This window comes from Typopeltis vanoorti, chromosome 5 (assembly GCF_054136105.1).
Source record: "Typopeltis vanoorti isolate ZY-2024b chromosome 5, IOZ_Tvanoo_1.0, whole genome shotgun sequence".
Classification (NCBI taxonomy): Eukaryota; Metazoa; Arthropoda; class Arachnida; order Uropygi; family Thelyphonidae; genus Typopeltis; species Typopeltis vanoorti.
The window spans coordinates 114,976,472-115,004,003 of NC_143553.1; the positions used below are offsets into that span (position 1 = coordinate 114,976,472).

Sequence of the window (27,532 nt, forward strand, 5' to 3'; positions counted from 1 at the left end):
GGTAGAGAGGTAATGGTGACAGACAAAATTGTTGAGCTACTGAGTGATCTTTTTGTAAGAGTTATTTATCCATATGTGAAGATATTATGACAGAAGTGACAGGGACTGATCTGAGAGCAGAAGTTGAAGAAATGGAAGTACTTAGTATATTGCAGAATCTGAATGGAAATACAACTGTGGGATTAGATGGGATATTGGCTTGTGTTTTACGAGAATGTGCAGGGGAACTGCGATGCCTTTGACTAGGCTGCTTAATTTAAGTCTCAGCTGTGGCAAAGTCCCAAGAGAGTGGAAGGCAAAATGATTTCTTTACATAAAGGAGTGTCTAAGTCTGTAGTAGCAAATTATAGACCAATTAGTATCTCAAGAAGGTGGTAAAAATACTGAAAAAGATGTTCAAAAGGAGAATTCAGGAATGCGTGGATAAGAATGATATTCTATGAGAAGTGGCATGGCTTAGTACAAATTTAATTTCTACATAAATGATATAGGAAATAATTTGAAAAGAGAGAGAGATATTCAGTTGTTTGCTGATGATGCAAAATTAGATTAATAGTTAATCAAGGTGATGTAGAGAGCTTGCAAGGTGATTTAAATAGGCTAACAGTATTTGCAAAACATAATGGATGGCAATTTAATGTGAAAAAGTGTAAATATTTTGAGGTAGCTCACAAGATTATTTGTTTATTGAAGCACACACTGACAAGCAGACATAAAAGAGTTATCATTCCTCTTTATAGAGCCTTGATATGACCACATCTGGATTATTGTGCTCAAGTCTGGTCACCTGGGTTTCTTTGGGATGCTGAAGTGGTGAAGAGGATCCAGAGATGAGTGAGCAAGATGGGGAGTTGGAAGTTTTTTCCCACTTGGTTAGACTATAATAGATTTAGTTTAATTCTTTATCCAAGTGTAAGCAAACAGAGTTTGTGCCTGAAGTATCTTCAGGACTGAGGCAACTCGTGGTAAAGGTGGGCCAAGCTCTCATCACTCCTTGTCTTAGTATCTCCCCCCCCCCCTGAAGATACTTCAGGTGCAAACTTTGTTTGCTTATACTTGGATAAAGGATTAAACTAAATCTATTATAGTCTAACCAAGTGGGAAAAAACTTCCAACATCGTTCTCTAAATCCAGAGTAATTTGTAATAAAGGTGAGACCTTTTGGCAACTCATATAGGTAAATATGACTTCTCCATTGCTTCCACCTTGATATCACTACCTCTGGATCTGGTTCCCACTGACGAGACCTCAATAAAGGTCGAAACCGGTCTGGGTAGTGGCTCTTCCCTTAATGCATAGCATTACACATGTCCACAAGATGTGCTTTGCATTATGGGAGATACTAAGACAAGGAGTGATGAGAGCTTGGTCCACCTTTACCATGAGTTGCCTCAGTCCTGAAGATACTTCAGGTGCAAACTTTGTTTGCTTTCACTTGGATAAAGGATTAAACTAAATCTATTAAAGATGGGGAGTGGTCTGTGAAATGCTTGCTATGAGGATAGATTGAGGGTTTGTGGATTGTAAAAGTTGGTTGATAGGTGAAAAAAGGGGAAGAGGGATATAATGGAAACATTTAATTTTCTTAAAGGCTTTTATAGGATTGATGCAGGGAAAATATTGCAGCACTTGGTAAGAGGGGAGCAGAACAAGAGGTCATCCCTGGAAGTTGGGTGGGTAAGAGCGTGGTTAGCAAGGGTGTGAAGGCTAGAATTTTCACTTGGAGAGTGGTGAATGAATGGAATGGATTAGCTGAGTCAGTTGTGATTGCTTTATATGTGAATGGATTCAAGAAGAGGTATAGATAGTGTTGATAGTTTGGGCTGCTCACGATGAGTCTTCGGACTCCATGGAGTTGCTCATGCAATAATAATAATATTGCTGTTAAACTTTTTTTTTTTAATGCTTCTAGGGTCATTTAGAAGATCATGGTCCTTTTAATGGTATTTGGAAACTTGTTAGGAATCCTCCCCACCTTGCTGTATTTATGCATTATCTAATTTCAAACAGTGATCCTTCAAGTTTGGTAAGGTTTATATATAATATATTATTTTATTTCAAATTCTGTATAACTTACTTATCATTGATTAAGATAATAAATTTTAGTTTTTCTTAACATATGCCTACTGTTTATCCCAAGATCTGATGTGCAGATACGATGTAACTATCCATGACATCCTGGTCACATCTACTCTTAGCAGGCAGTGCCACAAATATATGATTATCAGATATGACCTTACTACTAACCCTGGCCATATATGTTACATCACACCCTTTTAGCCAGTGTCTCTCTCCCTCTTTTTTCTTATAATCTCTAAATCACTGAATTTCTTCCACCTTTCCGTGTCTGACCACAGTAGGTCCATATTCCATCTGCATATTTTTTTTTTTGCCTCAGAAACAATAGCTGGAGTTTCAAGTAAATGCAATTTATTAACTACACAGTAAATTAGTATCCTTTATCCTTTTGCAAGCTGGTTTATTCCACGAAGGTGGAAGGAAAGCCAGAATTATACATTAAGAGCAAAGAAATAATTCCTCTGTCATTATGGTTGCTCTATTCTTCATCACTCTGCCTAAGATTCTGACAAAGGATCCTTTGAGGTGGGGGGGGGGGGAAGAGAAAGCAAGACCTTTACTTTTGAACAGAAATATATACAAATATGAGAGAATGTTCCCAGCATTTGTTTCAAATCTGTAATTGAGCTCTAAACCTCAAGAAAGGTTGTTGTCTTTATTCTCCTCAAGATTTGGATGACTAACTTTTTAACATCTCCTCTCAAGCCTACTTTTTTTATTCAACCTCCACACACATGAAGTTGTAGAGCCTGTAGCACTCTGGCACAGTGTGTGTGTAGGCAAAATTAAAAACTGCTATTATAAATCCTTAACTTTGGATGAGGTTCTTATATTACACAAGACCTTCAGTCCAACAGTGAAAATCTTTAAAACTTTACCACTTGAAACTTATATTATGGGCAACCTTTGTTCATTCTGTTTTTTGTAGTACCAGCAATGTACATTACCTTTGTTTTAATCTCTTCCTTGTTAATGCTTTCATAACAAAGGCAAAATTTTTTTTCAGTGTGAATTCTCTTCACTAATGTTACAGATTTTTGTTCATGACATGAATAATTGCTAACACAATTTTCAAACATAAAAATATTCAGTATATTCACATGGAAAGAAAATGCAAGAAATAGCAATATACTCATCCATATGTGATTTTGTACTGAACTAATTCGGAAGATGAGGTGCTTTCAATTATTGGATACCTGTGTGTTTTGAAACTGACTCCGTTTTTCCTATATAGTAGAGAGATTTTGAAGCCTATTGTTGTTATAGGCTATTATAGACAAAATTGCCATCTCTCATCACTGAAATACAGACAGACCCTGAGATATATAAATTTGAGATATGTAAATTCATATTTATGTAAGAAATTTGCTTAGCCCACATGCTTCATCATCCCAGTTCCCACATGCCTCTTGCTGTGACCGTACTTATATAGTGTTTTTATTTTCATATTTTTGGCATTTTTTCTGAATATTATTCACAATGGTTGGTAGTAAATGTGCCCTTGAATCAAAACTTGAACCATCTCACAAACGAACTGCAATCAATCTAGAGATGAAATTACAGATAATAAAGCAATATGAAGGTGAACAAAGCTTATCCGGTATAGCATGTGAACTTGGTCTTACGGTATCGACAGTAAATACCATAGTAAAAGATGCCTTGCATATAAAAGAACATGTTAAAGGAACAACCAACAGGAAAACAACCATCACAAAACGTGAAGGTGCACTAATGGCGATGGTAAAATTGCTTAAAATTTTACCATCTCCATTAGGGCATTAGTCCATTAGTGCAACGATATGGATGGAAGACCAGATACAGAAATTTGTTCCTTTGAGTCTTATGACAAATAGTGTTTGCTGCAAGCAGTGGTGGGTTTGCAAGTTTTAAAAATCATACTAGCTTTCAAATGGTCAAATTGTAAAATATATTTAGTGCGTGTGTGTGCGCAGTGTTTAAAAATTGTCCAACTAGATATGGTCTAAAATGTATGTATCTTTTATGTATTTAATACAGGATTTTTATTTTTATTTTTTTTTATTTAATATTTCTGCATTGCATTAAATGTTTAATTTTTGCATATGTGTTTTGACATGACAGACTGTAATGAAAGGTTGGAGGGAAGGAATCTGACTCATGTAAATTTCGACTGTATAAGGAGTTGTGGAACAGTCTACTTACATATGTCAAAGCGTGTCTGTACTTATTTCCCAATACTGGTATTTTATGAAACAAAGAAATTTTAAAATCGATATTTAATAATACTTGTTTAAGGGTCTTTGATCCTTAAACAAATATCATTAAATATCAATTAAGGTAAGTATTAAGGGTCAAAGCTGTATAACTGAGAAGAGACCTCAACATAGCCTGTAAAGAAATGCAGAGAACCGACCAGGGCTTCTGACCTAATGTCCAATCCTCACCTTCTTGTGGTGCACCCTGTTAGGTATCTGGATCCTGAACAAACGAGGATGGACTGGCAATTTGAGATTTGGCTGACCCACTTGTAAATCTTATTGGCTTAAACCAAATTACAAAATGATGGTACAACATGACAACATTTCATGCCGGCTGAGGCGTCACCCGGTTAAACAAGCCCCCCCATTGTTTTCACCAGAGAACCAGGGTGAACAGTGAAAAGTCAGCTACTGGAACAAATCTGAAAAAACACCCCAACTCAACATCACCAGAGTTAAAGATCGGTACTATCAACATAAGAAGCCTGAATGGCAAAGAAATGGAGCTAGCTGAGGAATTGGATAAGTACCAGATCTATTGCTCAGAGAGTCCTGGTGAGGGCTTTCTGAACAATAAATACAAAATGTTATATTCAGGAAATGACAATCAAGGAAAAGGAGTAGCCATAGCATACAACACAAAATATGAGGCTAATCTTCTTGAATGGCAAGCAGTCTCAAATAGAGTGATTTGGGCAAATATCAGAATGGGAAACTGGACAACGAGACTTATTTGTGCCTATGGTCCCACAGAAGGTTCTACTAAGGTAGAAGTGGAGGAATTTTTTGAGGCTTTAGAAAAAGCATCTGACACATTGAAAAAGCAAAGTTGGTCCTTGTTGGGGATCTAAATAGCAGAGTAGGGAATGATTGTCAGCCATTCAAAAATATATTGGGAAAATTTGGAGAAAAGAGCAAAGCTGATAATAACGGCAAATACCAGTTGGATTTCTGCTGAAGACATGGACTGGTTATTAGTAATACAATGTTCCAACAAAAAAATGTGCACAAATTCACATGGAGAGAACAGGCAAGAAATAAGAAAAGTCTCAATGACTATGTTATTGTTGATAGTGATGTTTTCTCCCTTGTGCAGGACACCAGAGTGTAGAGAGGATTTGAAATTGGAAGTGATCACTGTTTAGTCTTGAGGTGGATAAAATTGAATTTCATATTGAAAAGAATAACATGTAAAAAAGTTTTAATGCGAATAAAAGTTGAGCAGATCTCAGATGTGAACTGTAGACTAAAATACACAAAGATTATTGAAGAAAAAATGAAAGAGTTTGAGAACAGGAACCAAACCTTGGAGATTCAGTGGCAAGCTTTGAAGAAAACCCTGATTGATTCAGCCAGAGAGGCATGTGGTGAGGTTGTCTGCAAGGATAGAAAAATCAGAACTCCATGATGGACACAGGAAGTTAAAGAGGCAGTGAAGGAAAAGAAGAAAGCATATCAAAAGTTCCTGGCAAATAAGTCAGCTTATGCTTTTAGAGAATAGAGAGACAAATGTAAGAATGGTAAACACTGTGTAAAACTAGCTAAACAAAAGTCATGGGAGGATTTTGGCAAGAACATAGAAAATAAATATCAAGAAGGTGGCAAAATATTTTGGAGGTCATTGAAAAAGCTTAGAAATGGAGGAAAGAGTACTGTAAAAGAAGTTAGAGATGATAAGGGTGACATGAAAACGGGAGAAAAGGATATTCTTGAAGTGTGGAGTAATTACACCGAGAAATTGCTAAATAAAACAAGCAGTGATAGCACAGTGGTAAAAAACACTCAAAAGGCATACAGTCAGGAATACATATAAATACTTGAAGTAGAAAAAGCCATCAAAGGCTTAAAATGTGGAAAGGCAGCAGGAGTAGATGATATTTGACCAGAAATGATTAAGTATGGTGGTATAAAAGTCTTACAGTGGCTGCACTGCATAGTTCAGAAGGCCTGGACAGAGGGATGAATTTCCTGATGATCGCAGTAGAGCTCTAATAGTACCCATATATAAAAAGGGAAATAAAACTGAATGTGAGAATTACAGAGGTATTTCCCTACTGAGTGTTCCTGGTAAGATATATGCAAGTATACTTGAGAAACGGTTGAGAAGAATTGTAGAAGGAAGGCTTGGTGAAGAACAAGCTGGATTCCGGCCAAATAGAGGCTGTCAGGATCAGATCTTCACTTACGACAAATAGTGGAGAAATCATGGGAATATAACAAAGATCTCTATTTGAGTTTTGTAGATCTGGAAAAGGCATATGATAAGATGCCAATACACATATACACAAAAACATCTACTAATTTCGCTATCTGTAACTGACTAGCTTTGTCAAGACGAGAAGGTAAAAAACTACTAGTAAATGCAAAAAAAAAACCAATGGAATGCAGTAACGGTTAACAACAGTTAGACAAAATTGGTAGGCTCATGTGACATGATACGCATGAAGCATGAAGAGTCAGTGATTGTTACAAAGTGCGTTACATAATTTTTGGCGTAATGTAGTTCCACTAAACTTAATGAGTTAATCAGATTTTTCCACATATCCTTGAATATAATCCCTTGGTTTTGATTAAGATTATATCCTGTTTGGAGGACTACTGCAGCTTTTTTAAATGTTCATCAACTGTAATCCTCTTCTATATATGGCATGGAGCTGTTATCCCAATCTATTGCGTAGTTTGAAGTTGAGAAATGATGTGCCAAACCTGAGGTGTCTGTTCTGTTGTGATCGACATCTACATGTTCCTTCTTTCTAATTTCTAGGCTTCTCGAAGTTTGGCCTATGTAGGATAGTCCACACGTGCATGGTATACTATAAACACCTGCATATTTGAAGAAAGCTATGCTGTCTTTAGGGGATCGTAAAAACTGTCTAGTGGTATTCGTCAGTTTAAAAACAACTCTGATGTTATAAGGCTTCATAATTCTAACTATTTTTATGGAGAATGAGCCAACATAGGGTAAGACGATGGATGAAATGTACTGAGTTGCTATATGTTGTTGTTGGAGGTTGTTACTATAGAGACAATAGCCAATGAAATTAGATTCCAAAGTACTATCATCCTCTCTACAGCTAAACCACCGAAACAGAATACCACTCCCTCAGATAGGAAAGCAATTTGCAACTTAAAAAGAAACATGGGCATAATAGTAACTAAAGCAGACAAAGGGAACTCCACAGTCATTATGAACACCAAAGATTATGTTAGGAAGATAAATACTTTACTAATGTACCAGTTGATCAGTCCACATATAAAATTTTAGATAAGGATCCAACCTGAAGTACCACAACGAGACCGATCTTCTGTTTCGCAATATGGACGGTTGGCCTCAGGAGTTAAAAAGAAAACTAAAATCTTTAAATCCTATAACACTTCGCCTTTACTGTGCACCCAAAGTACACAAAGATGAAGTTCCACTCTGCCTGATCGTAGATGGCAGATTCTCCCAAACATATCTACTAGCCAAACATCTCGCAAACCTATTAAAAGAACAAATCAGAAAATCGGATTCTTATATAAAAAATTCTCAACACTTTGTTGAAAAACTTAAAAACATCAATTTATCCAACCCAGACATTTTGGCAAGTCTTGATGTCACCCCTTTGTTTACTAATGTACCAGTTGAAGAAGTCATGGAGATTATAAAAGAACTGTTTCCAAGTGATATCTCACCACTATTCCATCACTGTCTCAAGTCTGATTTCTTCAAAGTTAACAATATAGTTTATCAACAATTAGAGGGCTTAGCCATAGACAGCCCCCTGTCACCACCATATGCGGACTTGTTCACGGAGAAATTGGAAAATAACATTCTAGCTAAAATAAACCCAAAACCATCAGTCTGGTGGAGATATGTCGACGATGTGTTCATTATCTGGAAGGACAAAGTAGACAGTAAACATGAGTTCCTCCAAAAAATTAACTCTTTCCATCATAAAATCAAATTTACTTTAGAATTGGGAAACAATCGTCAACTACCCTTTTTAGATATACTAGTTAAAAGAAAAGAGAATGAACATACCAAACTTACGATATATAGAAAACCCACAGATACTGGACGGTATCTCCATTATTCTTCTAATCATCGCCATACACAGAAATGCAGCATTATACATATGCTAAGAAACAGAGCCCAAAATATAGTCACAGAAGAAGAAGAACGTACCTACAGAACTTTCCCTTATGTCTAAATCTCTATCACAGAATGGTTATCAAAACATAATCAATAAAATTCTCTACAGTAACAACCTCCAACAGCAACAACGTATAGCAACTCAGTACGTTTCATCCATCGTCTTACCCTATGTTGGCCCAATCTCCACAAAAATAGCTAGAATTATGAAACCCTATAACATCAGAGTTGTTTTTAAACTGACGAATACCACTAGACAATTTTTACGATCACCTAAAGACAGCACAGCTTTCTTCAAATATGCAGGTGTATATAGTATACCATGCACGTGTGGACTATCCTACATAGGCCAAACTTCGAGAAGCCTAGAAATTAGAAAGAAGGAACATGTAGATGTCGATCACAACAGAACAGACACCTCAGGTTTGGCACATCATTTCTCAACTTCAAACCGTGCAATAGATTGGGATAACAGCTCCATGTCATATATAGAAGAGGATTACAGTTGTCGAACGTTTAAAGAAGCTGCAGTAGTCCTACGAACAGGATATAACCTTAATCAAAACCAAGGGGTTATATTCAAGGATATGTGGAAAAATCTGATTAACTCATTAAGTTTAGCGGAGCTACATTATGCCAAAAATTATTCTGTAAAAATGACTGACTCTTCATGCTTCATGTGTATCATGTCACGCGAGCCTTCCATTGTCTGTTTTAACTGTTACTGCATTCCTTTGGTTTTTCGTATCTACCAATAGTTTTTTTACCTTCTCGTCTTGACAAAGCTAGTCAATTACAGCTAGCAAAACTAGTAGACGTTTTTGTGTATTTTTTTATTTTTTTATTTTATTGTGTATTTTGTGTGTGTTTTGGGCTATCACTGATTGTTTCATTTAGCAATTTTTCAAAATAATTACTCCATGCACCAAGAATATCTTTTTTTCCAGTTTTCATGTCACCTTTATCATCTTTAATTTCTTTTACAGCACTCTTTCTTCCATTTCTGAGCTTTTTCACCTCCAAAATATCTTGCCACGTTTTTGATATTTATTTTCTGTGTTCTTACCAAAGTCTTCCCATGATTTTTATTTAGCTAGTTTTACACAGTGTTTAGCTTTCTTACATTTGTCTCTGTATTCTCTAAGAGCACACCCTGACTTATTTGCCAGGAACTTTTGATGTGCTTTCTTCTTTTCCTGTGCTCACCATGGAGTTCTGATTTTTCTATTCTTGCAGATAACCTCACCACATACCTCTCTGGCTGAATCAATCAATGTTTTCTTCAGGATTTTGCCTCTAAATCTTGAAGGTTCCTGTTCTCAAACTCTTTCATTTTTTCTTGAATAATATTTGTGTATTTTAGTCAAAGGTCACATCTGAGAGCTGGAATTATTATTAGCTTTGCTCTTTTCTCCAAATTTTCCCAAAATATTTTTGTATGTCTCACAATCATTTCCTACTCTGCTATTTAGATCCCCAACAAGGACCAACTTTTCCTTTTTCATTGTGTCAGTTGCTTTCTCTAAAGCCTCAAAAAATTCCTCCACTTTTACCTTAGTAGAACCTTCTGTGGGGCCACATGCACAAATAAATCTCATTGTCCAGTTCCCTATTCTGATATTTGGCCACATCACTCTACTTGATATTGCTTGCCATTCAAGAAGATTAGCTTCGTATTTAGTGTTGAATACTATAGCTACTCCTTCTTTTCCCTGATTGTTATTGCCTGAATATAACATTTTGTATTTATTGCTCAGAAAGCCCTCACCAGGACTTTCTGAGCAGTAGATCTGGTACTTATCCAATTCCTCAGCTAGCTCAATTTTTTTGCCATTCAGGCTTCTTATGTTGATAGTACCGATTTTTAACTCTGGTGATGTTGAGTTGGGGTGTTTTTTCAGATTTGTTCCAGTAGCTGACTTTTCGCTGTTCATCCTGGTTCCCTAGCAAAAACAATAGCAGCCTTGTTTAAGCAGGTGACACCCCAGCCGGTATGAAATTCTGACATATTGTCATCATTTTATATTTTTATTTAAGCCAATAAGAATACAATTTCGTTGGCTAAATCCCAAATTACCAGCACATCATCGTTCGTTCAGTATCCAGGTAGATACCTAATAGGGTGCATCTCTTGAGAATTGATGAAGGTGAGGATTGGATTTTAGGTCAGAAGCCATGGTTGGTTCTCCACATTCCTTTAAAGGCTATGTGGAGGTCTCCTCTCAGTTATACAGCTTTGACTCTTAAGCATCCCTCATATTTTATACTTTTAATACGACAATATGTTGGCCTAATCAGTAATTTAATATAAGTGTTTATTATATTATTACTAAGATCCTAAGATACTTTGTTTTGCTTAATCCTTCCACTTCTACCTTTATGGTGTCAAGGTTTTTTATTCTTGCAACTGCAACTATAACTGGAGGATAAGGTGGTTAGCCCTATGCTTCCTGGTGTGTGTGTGTGTGTCCTATGTCTGCAGATTTGCGTGTTCACAGGGCCGGTTTGCCTGTTCTGGGAGATGAAAAACCCGAGTTTCTGGGCAAAAAAAATCCCCTGCTCCTTATGAGACTGGCTAACTCACCTGGTCAAAAGAGACCAGATAAAGGTTACTCACATCACTAATGGGAATCGAACCCAGGTCTTTCTGACTAATGGGCTTCATCTATAAAGACTGAACTACGAGGCTTACTAGAATACTATAGTCTTCTCCCTACTAGAGGTCATGCCAGTTAAATAATCACTGATCAAAAAGTAATGTCAGTTCTACATACTGTTTGACTTCTCTCTCTCTCTCTCTGTGTATAGGTGTGGGTGGATGGGTGCGCATGCTCCAGATGACCTTAATGTGAATGTCGAAATGTCAGGAAATTAAAGTAATTATTCTTTAATTAAAATATCAGCATTCATTCTGATGAATGAATGCTGATATTTTAATATTTGTACTAAGATGGAATTAGTAGTATTACATTGTATCACTGCTTTTTTAGAAGGTGGAGAGAGAGAGAGGTTAACCAACATCATGCAGTGATAAAAAAAAATTACAGTAAGCATGAATATATATACTGGAAAAAAAAAAAGCAGTAGTTCACAGGAATCACGAGAGCAACCAAGAATTATCGCATCTTCCAAGACACACATGTTGAAACTGATAGTTGTCAGGTATGTGCTATCATTTACTGCCATTGTAGCAGCAGAACAAAGTATGGTATCTTAAGCTATATAGTGGGACTTTGATTTTTTCTATAAGTAACGTGCTCTGCCAGATGAAATGACCATTGTATTGATCTAAAGTAATGTCCAGGTAATTTTACTCATATATTTTTTAATACAGTGAACATTACCTGTTCCTAATATTTATAAATATCCTTTAAATTAAACAAATTTAGTTTTAATTCTGTTTTAAACTCTTTAATTCCTAAATTATAAATTTTTAAAAAATGCCATAAATATTGAGTTGTAAAGTAGCTGCATTTGCTATTTTACACACAATTTTATTCATATAATTACCGTAAACCCTCAATTTAACGGACCTCAATTTAACAAACTTCGGATTTAACAGACAAAATTTCTGGTCTGTATGTCATGTGAAAACTAACACCCTGTTAATTTTAAAATGCTTTTAACCAAGATTTGCTTATAATTAAATTAACAGGTTATTTTTTGTTATTAATTTCCTGTTATTTTTAACAAATTTTCACACTAATAGTACTGTAATTGATTCTTTTGTTGCATGGTGTGATTTTCTGCGGCAGTTTTATTACACATATTTTCATAATTATAGGGATTAATTATAAAAAAACAGCAGAATTCAAAAGTTCAAAAAAACTTGATAGTTTTTTTCAAAGCAGGATTACCTAAACCAAACGATTACCAAAATAAATCATCGAACATTAACTTCACATTAACTTATCTAAAAGTATGAAAATTGTGTGTAAAACAATTTTTTTGTTATTACAGTGCTAATATTGATAAAGTTGCAGTATAATGTTACACATATTTTTATTTTAAAAATTTGCGATTTAACGGTACCCCTTAGCGCTTATTAGTCCATTAAATCAAGGGTTTACTGTATATACATTAACCTAATGCTGTGTGTGTGTGTGGGGGAGATAAAATAAATCTATACATGTACGCAGTGTGTGTGTGTGCATGCATGCATGCATAAACCACTGTTTCAGTTTCACCAGCAAAAAGATCTCTAATAGAATTTAAAACAGCTAATTTTATGAATTAGCAATAATATGAATTTAGCTGATCTGGCATGTCTCTTTAATTTTGGACACTAGGTTTTTCCTAGCATGCTACTTCAATTCCACTACCAGCTGATCAATTACTATCCTTCAATGGACAAGAATAACTTGTTCATTTCAACCTCTCATCTATCCAAGTACACTGCAGCTGAGTTTTGAAGAGAAATCACATAAACAAATGCTTTTTTCAATTTTTATTTATGCATCTCATATAACAAATGAGTTTTTTTCTCATTTGAAATATCTGAAGAAGCATCTAGAAGAAGACTCTCTACTGGAATGTGATTTCCTTAGCTAATTTTTGTTTAATGACATCAGTAGTAACCGATACAAATTCTTTACGTTACATGTCATTTTGATCCTGTTCTACTACTGGGCCTATCAGTTATTGAAAACAGCAAATGGTTTATTGAATTTAGTTTTATAATATTCTGTATTAAAAAGGCAGTTCAGATGTTCAAGCATTTTAGAATAGATCTTTCTTTGAAAAGCAGTTAGAGGTGTTTTCCCCCTGGGTGATTTCTTTCCAAGTCTTTGTCACAGCATTTTTTGTGAAAATTGAAATGTTTCATGAAACCAAAATGCTCTGCTTTAAAAAGGTCTCTAAAAGCTTATAGTAATCTAGAATTTCTGCCAGGATATTTTTATACATTACGGAACGCATCTTCATATTTGCAGCACAATCACTTGAACTCCTTGAGCCATTTGTCTTAAAAGCACGTTGATTTTAGTTGATGATGAACTAGAACTCTTTTCTTCAGTCTTTTTTTAATATTTTCTAGCAGCCCTTCACCTTCAGTTTTACACTTCATAATGAAGCATGAATTTATATAAATGATCTATAAAATAATTCAATAGAAAAGAGAAATAACTTTATGAAGACATCAGAAAATGGTCAACACTGGCAATGGATCTAGTTTAACTTTTTACGATGTAATGTCAGTAACTTCTGATCTCTGACGCATTTGCAAGATAATTAAGTTTTTTTTAAAAAAAAATAAGCCTATTAAAAAGCAAATATATAATTACACTAATTTATTCATTTTAGAAATTATGGACTTTACAACCATGTTATAAATAACTATTTTAATTTCCCAACGTTTCGACCATATTAAGATTGTAATCTGGAATATATACACAAATATACAAGGACAAGCTGAGCTACATTTCACACAGTATGCTAAAGAGACAACAATTTGATCAACGGCGGTGAATTAACAGTGGTGAAATCACTAAAATCAAATCCGGACATCGTAATAACTAGAGCTGATAAAGGTGGTGCCACCGTTATTATAAATCGAACCACATATTTAGAAAAAATAAATCTGCTAGTCTCGGACAACAGTACATATCAACCTGTTAACTACGACCCAACCGATAGAATAAAAAAGAAAACAGAGAAGCTACTTAAATCAGTTACTACATGGCCCGAAGATACAGTAAAAAAATTACTTCCACACTACACTCGTTCTCCGAACTCGTTCTCTACCAAAGATGCACAAACAAAACACACCATTCCGGCCGATAGTCGAAGGTATAGACAGGCCGAATTATTACTTAGAATAATTCGAATAATTATTACTTAGAATAAAACTCCTTGAGTGTTGATGCTAATAAATTGGCATCAACGCTCAAGGAGTTGGTAGGTCATTCTCCCTTCTATATCAGAAACACGCAACATTTTAGAAACATAATCAAAGTCATTACATTAGAAAAAGATGATTTATTAGTCAGTTTTGATGTCTATGCCCTCATGTTCTGTTTATTTTGTGTGGCAAAACGCTTTCTACCTACAAAAAGAAGGCACAGCCATGAGCACGACATTATCCCCCCCCCCACTAACTTTTATATGCAATATTTTGAGCAACATGCTGTAGATTCTTCTCCTTTGAAATCCAAAGTCTGGCTTAGATATGTTGATGATGTTTTCACTATCTGGCCCCATGGCTGCCAGACATTAGACACCTTCCTCAGCCACCTAAACGAACAATACAAACGCATACAGTTCACAATTGAGAATTGAAAAGCAGAACACAATTCTGTTTCTAGATACACTTGTCACACATCTTCCTTCTGGCAGTCTTTCCATCACTGTTTACCGAAAACCGACACACTGGCCAATATATACACATAAACTCCTACCAACACAAAAGCTAGGTGTCATTAATACTCTAAAAAATAGGGCTTTGAAGATTTGCTCCAATGAACAAGCGCTTAAAGATGAATTTTATCGGCAATACTTTTCTAAAAATGGTTACAGCAAACACTATCAACAAAATTCTCTACAAGACCTCACTAAAAATGGAGATAAACTAGACTACAATAAAACTATAACCATCCTATACATTAAAGGGACATCAGATAAAATAAACTGAATACTACAGAAATATAACCTTAAAGCCACCTTTTAAACCTCCTGCAAAATTAAAAAGCTTATGCAACTCATCCAAAGACCCACTCTCTCCGCTGGCCCACCCTGGAGTATACCGTATTTATTGCACCTGTAATCCAGCATATATAGGGCAAACAGAACACACAATTCCTATCAGACAAAAGGAACATAAATGACACATTAAATATAATAACTATGGTGAAGCTGGCCTTTCTGATCATGCCCTGTCACTTTACATAGAATTGACTGGAAAAACACCAGTTGTTTACAACACCAAAACACGGTATGATCGTAAATTTAAAGAAGCCTGTGAGATTCTTATCAACCACCCTAATCTTAACATTAATGATGGTCTAAAAATCTCAAGCATATGGAAAGCACATTCTATCCACGGAACCTGTCTCCCCTAAGAGTTAACTATAAACAGGACTGTAGATAATCCAGAATTGTAAATCTAATATAACAATTGTCATGTTAAATTAGGACATCATTGTTACTGTAAGAAAACTATCTATATGAAAGAATGTTTGTCTGATGTTATCTTAAATAGAATATAGCTTTGATGTAGTTTCTAATTAATTTTTTAATTTTATTTGTATTTTTTATTTAATTATATATGTATATATACAGGTATCCCTTGCTTAACGTGGTGAAATTAATTGCGGCAATCACTTGATATACGCAGTAAGAGTTTTGATTAACATGCCTTTAACCCTGCAGCACTTGCAGCTGATCTGATAGGTACATGCAAAATGTTTAATATAAATATTCTTACACAATTCAGTGTATAGCTTGGAGGTCATGAGTAGCTGTGCATTCATATGTTACGAGTGATATTCCACACTGTTTTTTGCTGTTAGTTTGGTTTAACACACGTTATGTAAAGGTTTGTGATATTTGACAGTAAATTGTATATGAGAGATACTGCGACATCCAATATCAGTATAGCATGGTTTTTGTTCGATAATTTCTAGATTGTAACTTAAAATAAATAAACCATCATGTATTACTAAAATAGAGAGCCAAAGACTTATTTATCATACATGTCCTCTAGGAGGTGTGCTCTACATGATGGAAACTACTAAGGAAAGTGATCTGGAGTTTACTCTGCCTTTACTACGAGTTGCCCATAAGGTTACTTATGCTTGCATCCGCCGAAACTTTTAGTTTCTGTATATTCATCACAAAACTCTTGTACTTTCTATCTTCGGCTATGAAATAATGTTGGATTCAATATCCACTTAATTTGTACCATCATGCATTATATTTGCAGTGTTTTTTCTTTATGTTTTATTGCTTGTTTGGCAAGGTTTGGAGAGTCATTTTGCTTATTATCGTAGAATTTATGCTGATAAGAAAAAAACTAAAACTGTTCAAACGACTCTTGATAACTTCTTTTGATAAAAAAAATAGCAGTAAATAATGTAGGTACAAGTATTTATTAAACATTTACTTTCATGACTTATTTTTCACGGTATTAACAACACCACAAACACTTTTATCAGCAAAAATGTTTTATTAACGCTTATATTTCGCTGATTTTCAACTCAGCATCATCAGAGCACAACACGCTTGTAAACGCGACAATGAGTGAGTGAAATGGACAAGACACTTTGGTTGCTTTTGTCACCTACCTAAACAGCCAACACCCCAAAATTCACTTCACAGTAGAAAAAGAATCAAATAACTGTTTACCATTTCTTGACACATTAGTCACCTGCCTTTCAGATGGATCCCTATCTTTTTCTATTTACAGAAAGCCTACACACACAGGAAGATACCTACATAAACAATCACATCATCATCCAGTCCAACAGTATGTCATTTTAAAAACACTTACACACAGAGCCAGAGCCATTTGTTTTAACGATACAGCTCTGACCACTGAACTCCAATACCTGTGCCATATGTTCTTAGCCAAAGGCTACAATCCCTACAAAATAGATAAAATACTACGTAGGCCCATTACTCTGCCCTCTCCTAATACACAAGAATACAACATGACCATTTCTATTCCCTATATTCAGAGGTACATTGGAAAAGATAGCCAAAGTATTGTTGAAATATGGCCTTCGCACCACTTTCAAACCTCATGTCAAGCTGGCAACTCTGATCCACTCGCCTAAGGATAAACTTCACCCTTTAGCACACCCAGGAGTGTATGAAGTTCCATGTGACTGTGACTTGGCCTATTATAGGCAAACAGGAAGATCAGTGAACATCCACCTGGAAGAACATGAAAGATACATTCGCTACTATTACTATGGCAAGTTGGGACTGGAAGACCACTCTTTGAACACTCCTTCACACAGGATTAGATGGAGGAAAACGAATGTGCTATTTAGGAGTCGTTATAGATCTGAAAGATTATTTTTTGAGTCAGCAATGGCTTTGAAGAATTCTCCCAACCTTAACAAATATGGTTGCATTAATTTGCCAAAAATTTGGGAGACGGTTATCCTAAGAAAAACTCTTGGATAATAACTGCTGTTTTTTTGTTTTTTTTTTTTTCCTCGTTAGAAGGCACCAAAAAATAGGACTTTAGATCTTTTGTCTTTTGCAATTATATTGTTTCACTCACTGTCGCGTTTACAAGTGTGTTGTGCTCTGATGATGCTGAGTTGAAAATCAGCGAAATATAAGCGTTAATAAAACATCTTTGTTGATAAAAGTGTTTGTGGTGTTGTTAATACCGTGAAAAGTAAGTAATGAATAACCATCAACACCTAAGCTTATCTGTTAGATTAAACATTTACTTTGCATTCATTTTTTATTTTTCCTAAAAGAGTACCATATAAAACTAATCATTAATACAGTAATCGATCATGGATGAATTATAATTTTTACCATTGATTATTAGATTTGATGAATGCGATTTTGATACACGTGGTAACATCGAGGGATTAATTAACCGCGTTAATCGAGGAATACCTGTATATAATATTTTCACTAGAGGTCATGCCAGTAGAATAACCGTTGATCAAATCATTGTGTCTTTAGCATTCTGTGTAAAATGTAACTCAGCTTGTCCTTGTATATTTGTGTATGCTCCAGATGATGACCTTAATATGAAGGTCGAAACGTTGGGAAATTATAATTGTTATTTATAACAATTGTGTTATTCATAACACAGTTGTGTAAAGTCCATAATTTCTAAAATGAATGCTGATCACCGTGTAACACTAAAAGAAAAGTACGCTAATCAATTAGTGTACTTTTCTTTTACGTTTCTTGTGACACTTTTAGTGTCACAAGGAATTATGTTGTAAATTCTGAAAATAAGCTTCCATCTATATATTACAGCTGCATACCAAGTTAAGGGTTAGAGAGGATATTGACAGAATTTCAGTTCACAGTAAAACAAATAAAAATGGGCGTGTCGAAATTTTTTTTCTTAAGGATATCTCTGATTTTTATAAGAATGATTATCATTTGCAAGTTATAGAAAATAAATTGTTTGTGAATACTTGATTATTTATTTCAAAAATGATCAGTAGACACAGGGTAGGTTTTAGTTTTTAACAGAGGACAAGAGATGAATAGTAACACCTGTTGTCATAGATGTGAATTTACTTCACATTTCATAAACAGCAGCAAGGTATCTTGAGAGTACATTGGTAGGGTTCTCAAACCGTTATGAAGGAATCAACGTATTGAATTGATTACATAAAGATGCTATCTCCTTTTTTGAAGATGAAACTTCTTTATTACATTCATTCGAGGCTGCCCATGATCAAATAACTTGATAATGAATGAGATGATGTTTAAAACTGAAAAAAAAAAAAAAAAAGTCTAAATTATGTAAAATAAATAAATAAATATAATAATAAAGCAATGCATTTTGAATGTATTTAGAATGAAGCTGAAAATTCACTTGTCCCTGATAACTTGCAAACTTATAGCTAATGGATTTCTGGAGCCCTACATATACACACTAAGTGTGTACCATACATTCAATGTAAATGTGAATATGTTCCCCACAGATTATCAAGTAACTACATGTATAATGATATTGCTAAAATTTGTAACATTAAAAGAAAATCTCAAACTGCTGAAAATGAACCTGTTTTTTAAGTAATGTTAGTTTTATCTTTCTCTTTGGACTATGTGGCCATTGCATTTTTGATACTGAATTAATGTCATCTAGTAGTTATTATGGACTAATTAACAAAAACGAATGGGTAAGATTCTAGTTTTGAGAGAGAGAATGTGTATGTATTGAATATCTATTTATTCAATTTGAAATTTCTGTAATTTTAATATCACTACATATTTTTGTATTTCAGTTTTTCTATCTAATATCTGACTTATATGAACAAGGAACAAGCAAAGAAATGAAGAAATGGGCATATGAAATTCATTCTAGTTTTTTAGTACCTGGTGCTGTAAGTATCTCAATTGTGTATTAAATTGATTATTATTTCATTATATTATGTAAACTTTGAAAAAGTTTTATATGTAACATTCTTTGACTTTTATTGACTGTCTCAAGGAGTTAAACATGATTAATTTAGAAATTCTTCATAAATAAGTCTCTAAAATAGATTAAATTATATAAGAATACAGGTCTCTGTGTTGCCAGTTATGTTTCCAAATGAATTCTTTATTTTTGATAGCCAAACATTCACAATTCTGATGAGGATTTTTAGCCTGGTTGGCTGAGTGGTTGGCATACCCACTCTCTAACCAATAAGTTGTAGGTTTGTGCATGGATGTTTGTGATTGTCTTTAGGTCAGAAGATGAATTTCATTGCCTGCTATGAGATCCCTACTCCCCACTTATTGGAGGTCTGAAGTGATTGAAAAAGTTCAATGTTTGGTCTCTAGAGCAGAGTTTTTGGAATTTGCAAAGAATAAAATAAAAAAAAAAAATATACGAAATTGATAAAAATAGAAAAAAAGATGGCATTGGTGTAGATGATGACAGTTGCAGTTCATTGTAGTTGGTGGATTGAGTGGTGGAGACAGAGTTGTAGAGTAGGTACCCTTCCTCGATGAGTCTTTGGACTCCCCGGAGGTGTTACGTAATAATAATAATAATAAACTGGTATCTAGTGTTGAAAGAAATTGTACTGCAGAATAAGTTTACTTGTTAGCTGGGAAAATTTGAATGGTTGGACAAGATAAGTGGAGGCTTTTCTCGATTGTTTGTGTTTGTTATAATGCATTACATTTTTCTGCTTTGGCTGGACGATTGCTGAATCTTTCTACTGATTTGGCTGAAGCTGAATATCTGAAAAACATGTTAAAGTGGCCAAATACCAAAGCAAAACCAAATATTCAGCACATGTCTAACTCTAGTGTTATCTGGACAATTGTGTATAGACCTTGATTGCTTGAGTTTTTAGGAGTTTTTAGGAGACTGCAAACAGTGAAGAAGAAACATAAATGGATAACTAAGATTATATTAAGACTAAGCAATAGCAACTGTGCAGATAGTATAAGGTATACTGTGAGTTTCCAATTTGACACGTAAGTAGGCAAAAACAGAAATGGTACACACACACATATGGAGAAATTTTTCAGGTATGGGGAGGAAATGTAGTATTATTTTCTGGATATTTAGCAAGAGTGGAGTCAAAGACATGAGTTGACTAGAGTATGTTGTGAGAGATAGTAAGTACATTTTGTGAGCTAGAATGTAATTCCAGCAGCAAATCCTGGAATCCAGCATAGTATTCATATAATAATTAATAAATGTATGTTTTATGTATAGTTGTTAAGAAGCATGTTAATTTATTTATTTTTTCTTTCTTCTAGCCTTTAAAGTTGCATAATATTGATGAGACTATTCTTCATGAAATAGGTAAATATTAAACTTTCAAATTATTTGTTGTTTTTCTAAGAATAGTAAAAATATAGCAGATGTTTTTAAAATGTGGATATTAGAATAATTTGTCAAGAAGAAACAGGGAATCTTATGTTTTTTAAACAAAGAAAACTCTGTGGGAAATACTGTTCTAAAACACAGAGTTAGATGGAATGAAATGGGGAGGATAAGAAGTTAGGTTTGACAGTGAAGGGTTCTAGACCATTTGCTGCTCATATTAACTGGATCACCTTGTTTTGAGCATCAAGCATTTTGAAGTGGTTTTGTGTGTGTCATTCTATATGTGAGAACAGTATTCTAAGGTAGGGCAGATTTGGGATTTATGCAGCATTAGTTATGAGTGAGAAGTAATATTGAGCAGAAAAGGTAATTTTCTGCGTTTGTTATAGTGAAACTTGACTGTACCATACATACACACACACACATAGAAAAGAATTAAAATTTGAGCGTAATTATAAAGTTGCATATCCAAAATCAGCACTGACTTCAATCTCTGTGCTAGCATGTCAAGAAAAATAGTTTGGAAGTTCTGCAGTAATATTTTTTGTACCACATGAAACAGTCAAGTTAATCGTTAGTGAAAAGGAATTTGTAGGTATATTTGGTGCTAGGTCATTTCATAACAGTTCACTTATGCATTCTCTTATCTAAGTGATGTCACATGAGGCTTGCTCTCTCTCTGTGTTCACTGGGCATCTGCAGATGCCGTATGGTCACTCCGATGCTCGGTGATGTGCCACACCAGACTTCGCCATGTAGAGTCCTGTTGTTTGCTTTTCTGGTGGCCTCAACTCTCTGAAGATCAGTCACTCCACACACACACACACACACACACACACACACACACACACACACACACACACACACCATCCATCCATCCATCCATCCATATCATTGATGGTTTACCCCTTCCTCTTTTTCCAGGAACTTTACCTTCTATTACTGTTCTGAGAAGTCCCTTTTCCATCCTTTCTATGTGTCCAAAATATTTTGACTTTCTTCTGTCAATATCCTTAAGGAGCCTTAAAGTTCTACTGATCTTTTCTAACACCCATTCATTTGTACACCTTTCAGTATATGATATCCTCAACAGCCTTCTGTAACACCACATCTCAAAAGCAGATATCCGTTTCTTATCTGACTTCTTTAGGTTCCAAGTCTCGCATCCATAAGTCGCTGTTGGAAAAACAACTGCATCTAAAATCCTCAACTTTGTTCCTATGGAGATAGATCCATCCTTCCAGATTTTAGACAGATCTCTGACTGCTGTTTTAGCCATTCCTAACCTTTTTCTGATATTTTCTGAACAGCAATTCTTCACATTAATAATGGATCCCAGGTACTCAAACTTGCTGACTTCCTCAATTCTTTCTCCATTAAGATACACTTGTTTCTCAAGAGCTTCTCTGTTTGTTTTTCCTTTGAGAACCATGATCTTTGTCTTGCTAGAATTGAGTTGAAGTCCTCTGTTATTACTGATCTTGTTAACTTTGTCAAGAATTAGTCCTAGTTCTCCCATGTCATTACAAAGGAGTACCGTATCATCAGCATACCTCAGATTACTGATCAATCTGCCTCCTATCCCAGTGATGGTGAACCTATGACATGCGTGTCAGCACTGACACACTTGAGGGTTTCAGGTGACACACCTTGGATGTTGAAAGATGTTGGTATTCTGATGAAAAAGCTGCGATAAATCGTGTGAGATCGCTCTCAGTTAAGGCGAAGGTAGGTTTCGGTTCATTGAAAGAATTATATTTTATAGTTAGCCTATTTCTATTTTATTTTGTAGTTAGCTTATTTCTATTTTATTTTGTAACTAGCCTATAAACAACGAGCGTTTTAAGTTTACGTTTTCTTTCTTAATCATTATAATTTTTGCATAGTCATATGATATTATAAAAACTTAGCATAAAAACTTCTATATACTGTGAATCACTATTTTCTGCCTTAAATAATATCAAATTGAAAAGGAGAAATAGATTGAGCAATGATTTGAGTGCTGCCTTTGTAGCATTAAAATGTACACAGTATAGCCCTAAAGCAACTTTCTACCAGCACTCAGCAACAGAAAAGTCATTAAATGTAATGTAAGTTTGTAATTTCACTTTATTAAATTAATTGTATAATATGAATTCATAGATTTTATATCAATGTTCTATTAAATAAATAGCCTAATATGATATGCATAAGTCACCATCTATGATTATGTAGCTAAATTTATAATGCATGTATGCAAGTGGCACATCAACAACGTCAATAGTTTAAAAAAAAAGATGTTTGACACACCTGGGTAAAAAGGTTCGCCATCACTGTCATATCCTAATTCCTGTCCTGAGCTCATTCAATGCTTCACGCATGATGTCCTCCACACATATACTAAACAAGTGAGGAGAAAGTAAACATCCTTGCCTAACTCCTTTTCCAACTTGAAGCCAGTCAGTCAATACAACACCTGTTCTTACTGTGCTTCTTGCTCCCTATTCAAGTTGGCTATCAAGCTGATAGTATGGGTTGAGGAAAACCCATTATTTTCATTACTTCTAACAGTTTCACATGCTCAACACAGTCAAAGGCTTTAGAGTAGTCTAAGAAACACATTACCAGAGGGGGTCTGAATTCTTTATATTTTTCTATGATCTGTCTAAGGCAAAGGATCTGATTTCTGGTGCCCTTACTTTTCCTAAAATCTGCTTGTTCCTTGGGCATCTCTGCCTCAACTTTGGCCTCAGTCCTATTCAGCATGATCTTCAACAGAATTTTGCCTGCATGAGATATTAAACTAATAGTTCTATAATTCTTGCACACCTTCATATCACCTTTTTTATGTAGTGGTATGAAAACCAACTTCTTCCAGTCTCTAGGCCATGATCCTGTCTCCCATATCCTTGTAATCAGTCTATGAAACACTCTTATCCCTTCGTCCCCTGTGGCCTTAATTAACTCTGCTGGGATTTCATCTGCACCTGGGGCCTTATTGCTGTTAAGCTGCTTGACTGCTCTTTCGATTTCATGCCTAAGTGGAGGAGGTTCCAAATCTAAATTTTTCCTGGTGAGAGGGCTCCACATTTTCCTTATCCACTCTGCTGTACAGTTCCTCACAGTATTCTTTCCATCTGTTTTTGATTTCCAACTCTTTTCTTAGTAATGCTCCATTCCTGTCTTTGATGACATTCAATTTAAGCTTAAACTTGTGCTTTAAGTCACAAACTAAATAAAACATCCTTTTATAATTGTACCTCCTCATTTGGAACTTCATTGCTTCACATTTATTAGTATAGAACTTTTCCTTGCCCTGCTTGATGGCTCTTCTGACTTTCTATGTAATCTCTTGTATTCTTCAGTCCCTGTGTCTCTTTTTTTCCCAACCACCTTCTTTTGATTAGTTCCCGTGTTGAATCTGATATCCATGGGTCTCTTGGTCTTCTTATTGGGCAGAGATACTTCTTCGCTGTATCCTGTATCATCTTGACTCCTTCCCAAAGAATTTCTGGTGAGTTCTCCTCATTGGTCTCCAAAAAATCATCCAACCAAGTTGATGTTTCTTCTGTGAATCCACTAGGAATTACTCTGACATCAAATCTAGTGGGATGTGCCTGACCTGGAAGTTTTCGGAGTCTTAGTCTTACTTTGGCTCTTACTAGCTGATGGTCTGTACCACAATCTGCTCCAGGACAAGTATGCACATCAGAGATGCTTGTCTTCCACCACTGGAGAGCTAGGATGTAATCAATCTGTTGCCTTGACCTATCAATGTTAGATGTCCAAGTATAGGTCCTTCGTGGATGTTTCTGGAAGCAGGTATTGGTAATGACTAATCTGTTAGCACGGGCAAATTCCAACAGTCTTCACCGGGTGTTATGTTCACCCTGACCAAACATGCCATACTCTGGCTTGACTCTCATACTCTTTCCCACTTAAGTCCCCTATGATGTAAAGTATGTCTCTCCTTGGCAGGCAGTCCAAAACAGTTTGTAAGTTTTCATTGAATTCCTCACTCTCTTCAGGCCTATCTGTGTGGGGTGCATAAACTACCATAATTGATACATTGGTAGGCTGAGCCTTAAGTCTAATAGAAAGTATCCTATCATTAATGGGGTTATAACATGAGGCTACTGCTATTAATTATGCATTAATTGCAGAATAATCAGATAAAAAAAAGCTGGAAATATTTGAAGATGCAAGAAACTCATCTGTATATGCAAGAAGCTCCTTGCATATACAGGAACGGATTTAAAGTAGAGAGAATATTTTGGAATCTGCGATTGTAGATTCCAAAAATACTGAAGTTATTAAAGAATATTAAAGGCATTCTCCAAACTTCTTTTTGTCCATTAAAATGTCTTGATATGCAAGGTGAAATATTGAATTATAATCTGATTAGTGAAATAAATTTAGTTAATTATTAGCTTTAGATGTTTGCTTACCATTAGCATGAACCTCTTAAACTTTATTTGGTATATACTCTATTAAAAAAAATAAATAAATAGTTATCCACTTGATTTATACCACCATAGTAAACAATACAATGGGCAAACACTGGATGTGACTAGATTTCCCCAACTATATAACTACTCTGATCGAAACCATTTATGCAGACCAGAGCATGATGCACTGGAGAAGCTTTCCCAAATAATAAGCAATACTGGAATAGCCCAAAAGAATTTATAAATATAACAGTAATCAGTACAATCTTTTTTTCCTCTCTATAGGAACATTTAATTGTTGAACACTTAAAGAAGAGAAAGACCTTACCATCTTACAGCAAGAACTAAAACATATTAAATGGGACATCATAGGTTTAAGTGAAGTTCACAGGCCGGGTGAACATTTAATGAAAACTAAAAAATGAAGACTACTTATACTATTATGGGAAAACTAAAGGACAATACGGAGTTGGAGTTCTAATTAAGAAAACAAGTGCACCTTATAGAAGATTTTAATTATACAGATGAAAGAATAATAGAAATTACACTTAAACTCCAAACTTAAAATCAAGATCATCCAAATATATGCTCCCACCTCATCCCACACTAATGAAGTGATAAGAAGCATTTTATGACTCACTGCAGCACACTCTAGACAAAAAAAGAAATAGCAATCAAAATTTTACTATAGTAATGGGCGATTTTAACCTGAATGGTGAATGGGATGACCTAAAGTAGGTCATCCCATTCACCAAATAGTCACAATAGAACCATACATATATGGTATAAGCAGCAACTCAGGAATAGTTCTTACAGAATTCTCTATCAGTAACAAGCTTTATGTTATGAATACATTTTTTAAGAAAACCTTCAAAAGAAAGTGGACATGGAGAAGTCCAAATGGAGAAATAAAAAATGAAATAGATTGTATACTGTATAATAATAAAGAAATAGTTCAAGATACCTGAGTGCTAAATCAAGTAAAAACAGGAAGTGAGCACCGACTGGTGAGAGTCAAAATTAAAATAAACCCCAAATTGGAAAGAATAAAATGGCTAAACAACAAAAAATCAAGAAGTTTTGACTTAAAACCTATTGAAAACAAGAAGAAGGATTATGAAGAAAGACTCAATCAAAAAACTAGACTTAATAAATTTATTTGTATAGGAAGACATAAATAAATAAATAGACACCATTCTACTAAAAAAGAGACAAAATATGAAACAAGACAAAAACTTAATTTCTAAAATAGAATATTCAGAACTAAAAAAATAAAAGAAACAATTGAAAACAATAAAAATATGAAAATACTAAGAAAATATTTATCAGTTGGAAAAAGTCAAATAACTGTAATAAAATATAAGAATGGAACTATATAAGGATTTTCCCTATCAAGAAAATCCCCTCCCTGTTACCATCCACTAAAGATAAACAGTCCTCTCTCTCTCTCTTCTTTCCCCCTATGTTTACCAAATTCTTTTCAAAATAAAGAAATATCACATTAGAGGCATTCCCCTCAACTACTCTTATAACCATTTTATAAAAATGTTACCAAATTACTAAAACAAGACAGCCTTTAACTAATCTATGCTGGCCTCTGCAAAGAATCTCACCATCAATCACCTATTCCTGTATACAAACTCTCACTAATGCTTTCAAAATGTTAATTGCTATTGAAGAGATGCAAACTAGCCTACAGTTTTAATGCTTCCATTATTCCTAGGGAGTTGACTAGCTGCAAGATTTTCATTAAACAAATTCTCTTAAAGAGCTTCTATATTAGCATTACTTCCCAGCTTTACATCATCTCCACTAATGGCTTCATCAAATCTTTGGCATATTAACCATGGATGGTGCCAAAGAACTGATAGTGAAATTTCATATGGTTCCAGCACCTTGTTGAAAATTCAGAGTGATCCCTCAACCCTCATTTGGCCTCCTTCCTATAGGAATAAAATCTATTCTACTAGAGTGAAATATTATAAAATCTATATGCAACTCATCTCCACTTTCCAACTTATACCTATATATCTCTTCTTGATTTGCAGTTCACGTTTGGCCCTCCTGGTCATATATTTCACTTCTTCAAACATATTTATCCTTCTCAACCTAGGAATGCAGTCTATCACTGCTGTTATCTAATATTCCTTGACTAATTCTCAACCACTACTGATTTCTT

At 34.8% G+C, this 27,532-nt stretch overlaps 1 protein-coding gene across 1 annotated transcript in view; it reads left to right on the forward strand.

The window, feature by feature from the left end:
• The window catches only part of LOC150106740 (rho guanine nucleotide exchange factor 11-like), an 837,747-nt gene that overhangs the window by 278,879 nt on the left and 531,336 nt on the right, over nt 1–27,532 (forward strand). The window contains exons 14-16 of the mRNA XM_090393466.1: nt 1,913–2,026; nt 19,383–19,481; nt 20,857–20,902. Of these exons, the coding sequence (XP_090249592.1) occupies nt 1,913–2,026; nt 19,383–19,481; nt 20,857–20,902 (259 nt within the window). The remainder of the gene's footprint in view (nt 1–1,912; nt 2,027–19,382; nt 19,482–20,856; nt 20,903–27,532) is intronic.